Below are 9,225 nucleotides of genomic sequence, written 5' to 3'. Positions count from 1 at the left end.
GGGGGAGGGCGTAGTGCTCTTGGAGCCTGTTACTCAGAGGTGGCAGGAGGAGAGCACACAGCTATTGGAGCCTGTTACTCAGGGGCAGGGGTTGGAGAGCAAACAGATATTGGAGCCTGTCACTCAGCGGCAGCAGGTGGAGAGCACAAAGCTATTGGAGCCTGTTACCCAGCGGCAGCAGGTGGAGAGCACACAGCTATTTGAGCCTGTCACTCAGTGGTAGCAGGTGGAGAGCTCATAGCCATTGGTGCCTGTTACTCAGGGGCAGCAGGAGGTTAGCTCGCAGCTATTGGAGCCTGTCACTCAGATACAGCAGGAGGAGAGCACACAGCTATTGTATAATGTTAATGAGGGGCGGCACGTGGAGAGCACACAGCTATTGGAGCCTGTTTTTCTGATACAGCAGGACGAGAGCAAACAGCTGTTGGAGCCTGTTACGCAGGAGCAGCAGTTGGAGAGCACACAGCTATTGGAGCCTGTTACTCAGGGGCAACAGGGGGAAGGCATACTGCTATTCGATTTTGTTACTCAGATGCGGCAGGAGGTTAGGTCACAGCTATCTGAGCCTGTTACTCAGGGGCAGGAGTTGGAGAGCACACAGCTACTGGAGCTTGTTACTCAGGAGCCGCAGGTGGAGAGCACACAGCTATTGGAGCCTGTTAATCAGGAGCAACAGGAGGACAGCAGAGAGTTATTGGAACCTGTTACTCTGGAGCAGGAGGAGGAAAGCACACAGCTATTGGAGACTTTTACTCAGTAGCTGCTGGAGGAGAGCGCACAGCTATTGGAGCCTGTTGCTCAGGAGCAACAGGAGGAGAGCACACAGCTATTGGATCCTGTCACTCAGCAGCAGCAGGTTAGCTCACAGCTATTGGAGCCTGTTACTCAGGGGCAGGAGTTGGAAAGCACACAGCTATTGGAGCTTGTTACTCAGGAGCAGCAGGTGGAGAGCACACTGCTATTGGAGCCTGTTACTCAGTGGCAGCAGGAGGAGGGCACACACTTATTAAAGCCTTTTACTCAGGAGCAGCAGGAGGACAGCAGACTGCTATTGGAGCCTGTTACTCTGGAGCAGGAGGAGGAGAGCACGCACTATTTGAGCCTGTTACTCAGCGGCAGCAGGAGAAGGGAACGCAACTATTGGAACCTGTTACTCAGGGACGGCAAGAGGAGAGCACACAGTTAATGGATTGCGCAACTCAGAGGCAGCAGGAGGTTAGCTCACAGCTATTGGACCCTGTTTATCAGGGACAGCAGGAGGAGGGCACACAGCTATTGAAGACTGTTACTCAGGGGCAGCAGGAGGTTAGCTCACAGCTGTTGGAGCCAGTTATTCAGGGACAGCAGGAGGAGAGCACGCAGCTATTAGAGCCTGATACTCAGGGGCAGCAGGAGGAGAGCACACAGCTATTGGAGCCTGTTACTCAGGAGCAGCAGGTGGAGAGCACATAGCTATTGGAGCCTGTTACTCAGGAGCTGCAGATGGAGATCACACAGCTATTGGAGTCTGTTACTCAGGGGCAGCAGGAGGAGAGCACACAGCTATTGGAGCCTGTCACCCAGGACCAGCAGGTGGAGAGCACACAGCTATTGGAGCCTGTCACTCAGTGGCAGTAGGTGGAGAGCACACAGCTACTGGAGCCTGTTACTCAGCGACAGCAGGTGGAGAGCACACAGATATTGGAGCCTGTTACTCAGCGGCAGCAGGAGGTTAGCTCACAGCTATTGGAGACTGTCACTCAGCGGCAGCAGGAGGAGAGCACACGGCTATTTGAGCCTGTCACACAGTGGCAGCAGGAGGTGAGCACACAGCTTTTGCTGCTTGATACTCAGGAGCAGCAGGAGGAGAGCACACAGCTATTGGAGCCTGTTACTCAGGGGCGGCAGGTGTAGAGCACGCAGCTATTGGAGCCAGTTACTCAGGAGCATCAGGTGGAGAGCACACAGCTATTGGAGCCAGTTACTCAGGAGCATCAGGTGGAGGGCACAGAGCTACTGGAGTGTTACTCAAGAGCAGCAGGAGGATAGCTCACAGCTGTTGGAGCGAGTTATTCAGGGACAGCAGGAGGAGAGCACACAGATATTGGAGCCTGTAAATCAGGGTCTGCAGGAGGAGGTCACACAACTATTGGAGACGATTGCTCAGGAGCTACGGGGGAGGGCGTACTGCTCTTTGAGCCTGTTAATCAGAGGTGGCAGGTGGAGAGCACACAGCTATTGGAGCCTGTTACTCAGGGGCAGGGGTTGGAGAGCAAACAGATATTGGAACCTGTTACACAGGAGCAGCAGGTGGAGAGCAAACAGCTATTGGAGCCTGTTACTCAGGGGCAGCAGGTGGAGATCACACTGTTATTGGAGCCTGTCACTCAGGACCAGCAGGTGGAGAGCACGCAGCTATTGGAGCCTTTCACTCAGCGACAGAAGGTGGAGAGCACACAGATATTGGAGCCTGTTACTCAGCGGCAGCAGGAGGTTAGCTAACAGCTATTGGAGCCTGTCACTCAGCGGCATCTGGAGGAGAACACACAGCTATTTGTGCCTGTCTCTCAGTGGCAGCAGGAGGAGAACACACAGCTATTCGTGCCTGTCACTCAGTGGCAGCAGGAGGAGAGCACACAGCTATTGGAGACAGTCACTCAGCGACAGCAGGTGTATAGCACACAGATATTGGAGCCTGTTACTCAGCGGCAGCAGGAGGAGGACACACAGCTATTTGTGCCTGTCACTCGGTGGGAGCAGGAGGAGAGCACACAACTATTGGAGCCTGTTACTGAGGTGCAGCAAGAGGAGAGCACACAGCTATTGGAGCCTGTTACTCAGGAGCAGCAGGTGGTGAGCACACAGCTATTGGAGCCTGTTCCCCAGGGGCAGCAGGAGGAGACCACACAGCTTTTGGAGCCTGTTACTCAGGGGCAGCAGGAGGAGAGCACACAACTATTGGAGCCTGTTACACAGGAGCAGCAGGAGGAGAGCAAACAGATAATCGAGCCTTTCACTCATGTGCAGCAGGAGAACACACGGCTATTGGAGCCTGTCACTCAGCGGCAGCAGGAGGAGAGCACACAGCTATTGGAGCCTGTTACTCAGCGGCAGCAGGAGGTTAGCTCACAGCTATTGGAGCCTGTTACTCAGGGGCAGGAGTTGGAGAGCACACAGCTATTGGAGCCTGTTACGCAGTGGCAGCAGGAGCAGGGCACACACTTATTAAAGCCTGTTACTCAGGAGCAGCAGGAGGACAGCAGACAGATATTGGAGCCTGTTACTCTGGAGCAGGTGGAGTAGAGCAGCAGGCTTTAATAAGTGTGTGCCCTCCTCATGCAGCAGGAGAAGGGAACACAACTATTGCAGCCTGTTACTCAGGGGCGGCAAGAGGAGAGCACACAGATATTGGAGCCTATTAATCAGGGGCAACAGGAGGACAGCAGAGAGTTATTGGAACCTGTCACCCTGGAGCAGGAGGAGGAAAGCACACAGCTATTGGGGACTTTTACTCAGTAGCTGCTGGAGGAGAGCGCACAGCTATTGGAGCCTGTTGCTCAGGAGCAACAGGAGGAGAGCACACAGCTATTGCAGCCTGTTTCTCAGGACCAACAGGAGGAGAGCACACAGTTATTGGATCCTGTCACTCAGCGGCATCAGGAGGTTAGCTCACAGCTATTGGAGCCTGTTACTCGGGAGCAGCAGGTGGAGAGCACACAGCTATTGGAGCCTGTTACTCAGTGGCAGGAGTTGGAGAGAACACAGCTATTGGAGCCTGTTACTCAGTGGCAACAGGAGGAGGGCACACAGCTATTGGAGCCTGTTACTCAGTGGCAGCAGGAGGAGGGCACACACTTATTAAAGCCTGTTACTCAGGAGCAGCAGGAGGACAGCAGACAGCTATTGGAGCCTGTTACTCTGGAGCAGGAGGAGGAGAGCACGCACTATTTGAGCCTGTTACTCAGCGGCAGCAGGAGAAGGGAACACAACTATTGGAACCTGTTACTCAGGGACGGCAGGTGGAGAGCACACAGATATTGGATCCTGTCACTCAGCGGCATCAGGAGGTTAGCTCACAGCTATTGGAGCCTGTTACTCGGGAGCAGCAGGTGGAGAGCACACGGCTATTGGAGCCTGTTACTCAGAGGCAGGAGTTGGAGAGCACACAGCTATTGGAGCCTGTTACGCAGTGGCAGCAGGAGCAGGGCACACACTTATTAAAGCCTGTTACTCAGGAGCAGCAGGAGGACAGCAGACAGATATTGGAGCCGGTTACTCTGGAGCAGGAGGATGTGAGCACGCAGCTATTTGAGCCTGTTACTCAGCGGCAGCAGGAGAAGGGAACACAACTATTGCAGCCTGTTACTCAGGGGCGGCAAGAGGAGAGCACACAGCTATTGGAGCCTATTAATCAGGGGCAACAGGAGGACAGCAGAGAGTTATTGGAACCTGTTACCCTGGAGCAGGAGGAGGAAAGCACACAGCTATTGGGGACTTTTACTCAGTAGCTGCTGGAGGAGAGCGCACAGCTATTGGAGCCTGTTGCTCAGGAGCAACAGGAGGAGAGCACACAGCTATTGCAGCCTGTTCCTCAGGACCAACTGGAGGTGAGCACACAGTTATTGGATCCTGTCACTCAGCGGCATCAGGAGGTTAGCTCACAGCTATTGGAGCCTGTTACTCGGGAGCAGCAGGTGGAGAGCACACAGCTATTGGAGCCTGTTACTCAGAGGCAGGAGTTGGAGAGAACACAGCTATTGGAGCCTGTTACTCAGTGGCAAGAGGAGGAGGGCACACAGCTATTGGAGCCTGTTACTCAGTGGCAGCAGGAGGAGGGCACACACTTATTAAAGTCTGTTACTCAGGTGCAGCAGGAGGACAGCAGACAGCTATTGGAGCCTGTTACTCTGGAGCAGGAGGAGGAGAGCACGCACTATTTGAGCCTGTTACTCAGCGGCAGCAGGAGAAGGGAACACAACTATTGGAACCTGTTACTCAGGGACGGCAGGTGGAGAGCACACAGATATTGGATCCTGTCACTCAGCGGCATCAGGAGATTAGCTCACAGCTATTGGAGCCTGTTACTCGGGAGCAGCAGGTGGAGAGCACACAGCTATTGGAGCCTGTTACTCAGTGGCAGGAGTTGGAGAGCACACAGCTATTGGAGCCTGTTACTCAGTGGCAGCAGGAGGAGGGCACACAGCTATTGGAGCCTGTTACTCAGTGGCAGCAGGAGGAGGGCACACACTTATTAAAGCCTGTTACTCAGGAGCAGCAGGAGGACAGCAGACAGCTATTGGAGCCTGTTACTCTGGAGCAGGAGGAGGAGAGCACGCACTATTTGAGCCTGTTACTCAGCGGCAGCAGGAGAAGGGAACACAACTATTGGAACCTGTTACTCAGGGACGGCAGGTGAAGAGCACACAGATATTGGAGCCTGTTACTCAGCAGCAGCAGGAGGTTAGCTCACAGCTTTTGGAGAATGTCACTCAGCGGCAGCAGGAGGAGAGCCCACAGCTTTTGCTGCTTGATACTCAGGAGCAACAGGAGGAGAGCACACAGCTATTGGAGCCTGTTACTCAGGGGCGGCAGGTGTAGAGCACGCATCTATTGCAGCCAGTTACTCAGGAGCATCAGGTGGAGAGCACACAGCTATTGGAGTCAATTAGTCAGCGGCAGCAGGAGGAGAACACACAGCTATTTGTGCCTGTCACTCAGTGGCAGCAGGAGGAGAGCACACAGCTATTGGAGCCTGTTACTGAGGAGCAGCAGGAGGAGAGCACACAACTATTGAAGCCTGTTACTGAGGAGCAGCAGGAGGTTAGCTCAAAGGTATTGGAGCCTGTCACTCAGCGGCAGCAGGAGGAGGACACACAGCTATTTGTCCCTGTCACTCAGTGGCAGCAGGAGGAGAGCACACAACTATTGGAGCCTGTTACTGAGGAGCAGCAGGTGGTGAGCACACAGCTATTGGAGCCTGTCACTCAGCGGCAGCAGGAGGAGAGCACACAGCTATTGGAGCCTGTTACTGAGGAGCAGCAGGAGGAGAGCACACAACTATTGAAGCCTGTTACTGAGGAGCAGCAGGTGGTGAGCACACAGCTATTGGAGCCTGTCACTCAGCGGCAGCAGGAGAAAAGCACACAGCTATTGGAGCCTGTCACTCAGTGACAGCAGGAGGAGAGCACACTGCTATTGAAGCCTGTTACCCAGGGGCAGCAGGAGGATACCACACAGCTTTTGGAGCCTGTTACTTAGGGGCAGCAGGAGGAGAGCACACAACTACTGAAGCCTGTTACTGAGGAGCAGCAGGTGGTGAGCACACAGCTATTGGAGCCTGTCACTCAGCGGCAGCAGGAGGAGAGTACAAAGCTATTGGAGCCTGTCACTCAGCGGCCGCAGGAGGAGAGCACACAGCTATTGGAGCCTGTTACTCAGTGGCAGCATGAGGAGGGCACACACTTATTAAAGCCTGTTACTCAGGAGCAGCAGGAGGACAGCAGACAGCTATTGGAGCCTGTTACTCTGGAGCAGGAGTAGGTGAGCACGCAGCTATTTGAGCCTGCTACTCAGCGGCAGCAGGAGAAGGGAACACAACTATTGCAGCCTGTTACTCAGGGGCGGCAAGAGGAGAACACACAGCTATTGCAGCCTGTTACTCAGGGGCGGCAAGAGGAGAGCACACAGCTATTGGAGCCTGTTAATCAGGGGCAACAGGAGGACAGCAGAGTGTTATTGGAACCTGTTACTCTGGAGCAGGAGGAGGAAAGCACACAGCTATTGGAGACTTTTACTCAGTAGCTGCTGGAGGAGAGCGCACAGCTATTGGAGCCTGTTGCTCAGGACCAACAGGAGGAGAGCACACAGTTATTGGATCCTGTCACTCAGCAGCAGCAGGAGGTTAGCTCACAGCTATTGGAGCCTCTTACTCAGGAGCAGCAGGTGGAGAGCACACCGCTATTGGAGCCTGTTACTCTGGAGCAGGAGGAGGAGAGCACACAGCTATTAGAGCTTGTTACTCAGGAGCAGCAGGTGGAGAGCACACTGCTATTGGAGCCTGTTACTCAGTGGCAGCAGGAGGAGGGCACAAACTTATTAAAGCCTTTTACTCAGGAGCAGCAGGAGGACAGCAGACAGCTATTGGAGCCTGTTACTCTGGAGCAGGAGGAGGAGAGCACGCACAATTTGAGCCTGTTACTCAGCGGCAGCAGGAGAAGGGAACACAACTATTGGAACCTGTTACTCAGGGACGGCAAGAGGAGAGCACACTGTTAATGGATTGCGCAACTCAGAGGCAGCAGGAGGTTATCTGACAGCTATTGAAGACTGTTACTCAGTGGCAGCTGGAGGTTAGCTCACAGCTATTGGAGCCTGTTACTCAGGAGCAGCAGGAAGAGGGCACACAGCTATTGGAGTGTTACTCAGGAGCAGCAAGAGGAGAGCACACAACTATTAGAGCCTGTTAGCGAGGGGCAGCAGGAGGAGAGCACACAGGTATTGGTGCCTGTTACTCAGTAGCAGCAGGGGGAGAGCAAACAGCTAATCGAGTCTGTTACTCATGGGCAGAAGGAGGACAGCAGAGAGTTATTGGAACCTGTTACTCTGGAGCAGGAGGAGGAGAGCACACAGCTACTGGAGACTTTTACTTGGGAGCAGCAGGAGGAGAGCGCACAGCTATTGGAGCCTGTTGCTCAGTAGCAACAGGAGGAGAGCGCACAGCTATTGGAGCCTGTTCCTCAGGACCAGCAGAAGGAGAGTACACAGCTATTGGAGCCTGTTCCTCAGGACCAGCAGAAGGAGAGTGCACAGCTATTGGAGACTGTTAATTATGTGCGGCAGGAGGAGAGCACACAGTTATTGGATCCTGTCACTCAGCGGCAGCAGGAGGTTGGCTCACAGATATTGGAGCCTGTTACTCAGTGGCAGCAGGAGGAGGGCACACACTTATTAAAGCCTGTTACTCAGGAGCAGCAAGAGGACAGCAGACAGCTTTTGGAGCCTGTTACTCTGGAGCAGGAGGAGGTGAGCACGCAGCTATTGAAGCCTGTTACTCTGGAGCAGCAGGTGGTGAGCACACAGCTATTGGAGCCTGTTACTCAGCGGCAGCAGGAGGTTAGCTCGCAGCTATTGGAGCCTGTTACTCAGGGGCAGGAGTTGGAGAGCACGCAGCTATTGGAGCCTGTTACTCAGTGGCAGCAGGCGGAGGGCACACACTTATTAAAGCCTGTTACTCAGGAGCAGCAGGAGGACAGCAGACAGCTATTGGAGCCTGTTACTCTGGAGCAGGAGGAGGTGAGCACGCAGCTATTTGAGCCTGTTACTCAGCGGCAGCAGGAGAAGGGAACACAACTATTGCAGCCTGTTACTCAGCGGCAGCAGGAGGTTAGCTCACAGCTAATGGAGCCTGTCACTCAGTGACAGCAGGAGGAGAGCACACAGCTATTGGAGCCTGTTACTGAGGTGCAGCAGGAGGAGAGCACACAACTATTGAAGCCTGTAACTCAGGGCCAGCTGGAGGAGAGCACACAGCTATTGGAACCTGTTACTCAGGGGCAGCAGGAGCAGAGCACACAACTATTGAAGCCTGTTACTGAGGAGCAGCAGGAGGAGAGCAAACAGATAATCGAGCCTTTTACTCAGGGGCAGCAGTAGGAGATCACACGGCTATTGGAGCCTGTTACTCATCGGCAGCAGGAGGAGGGCACACAGCTATTGGAGCCTGTTACTCAGGGGAGGCAGGAGGAGAACACACAGCTGTTGGAGCCTCTCATTCAGCAGCAACAGGAGGTGAGCACTCAGCTATTGGAGCCTGTTGCTCAGGGGCAGCATGCGGAGAGCACTCACCTAATGTGCCTGTTACTCAGGGACGGCAGTAGGAGAGCAGAGAGTTATTGGATACTGTCACTCAGCAACAGCAGGAGGTTAGCTCACTGCTATTGGAGCCTGTTACGCAGGAGCAGGGGTTGGATTGCAAACATCTATTGGAGCCTCGTACTGAGGAGCAGCAGTTGGAGAGGACACAGCTATTGGAGCCTGTTACTCAGGGGCAGCAGTAGGCGAGCACACAGATATTGGAGCCTGTAAATCAGGGTCTGCAGGAGGAGGGCACACAACTATTGGAGCCGATTGCTCAGGAGCTACAGGGGGAGGGCGTACTGCTCTTTGAGCCTGTTAATCAAAGGTGGCAGGAGGAGAGCAGACAGCTATTGGAGCCTGTTACTCAGGGGCAGGGGTTGGAGAGCAAAC

The 9,225-nt window shown here is 54.2% G+C and overlaps 1 protein-coding gene across 1 annotated transcript in view; it reads left to right on the top strand.

The window, feature by feature from the left end:
- Positions 1 to 532: 532 nt before the first annotated feature.
- Positions 533 to 9,225, top strand: part of LOC132811945 (trichohyalin-like) — a 33,994-nt gene continuing 25,301 nt past the window's right edge. Inside the window, exons 1-10 of the mRNA XM_060822862.1 lie at positions 533 to 728; positions 1,076 to 1,215; positions 2,551 to 2,775; positions 2,956 to 3,099; positions 3,499 to 3,642; positions 4,125 to 4,271; positions 4,488 to 4,631; positions 5,383 to 5,571; positions 6,781 to 6,879; positions 7,678 to 8,001. Of these exons, the coding sequence (XP_060678845.1) occupies positions 533 to 728; positions 1,076 to 1,215; positions 2,551 to 2,775; positions 2,956 to 3,099; positions 3,499 to 3,642; positions 4,125 to 4,271; positions 4,488 to 4,631; positions 5,383 to 5,571; positions 6,781 to 6,879; positions 7,678 to 8,001 (1,752 nt within the window). The remainder of the gene's footprint in view (positions 729 to 1,075; positions 1,216 to 2,550; positions 2,776 to 2,955; positions 3,100 to 3,498; positions 3,643 to 4,124; positions 4,272 to 4,487; positions 4,632 to 5,382; positions 5,572 to 6,780; positions 6,880 to 7,677; positions 8,002 to 9,225) is intronic.

This window comes from Hemiscyllium ocellatum, unplaced genomic scaffold (assembly GCF_020745735.1).
Source record: "Hemiscyllium ocellatum isolate sHemOce1 unplaced genomic scaffold, sHemOce1.pat.X.cur. scaffold_246_pat_ctg1, whole genome shotgun sequence".
NCBI lineage: Eukaryota > Metazoa > Chordata > Chondrichthyes > Orectolobiformes > Hemiscylliidae > Hemiscyllium > Hemiscyllium ocellatum.
This window is presented reverse-complemented; position numbering and strand designations above follow the sequence as displayed.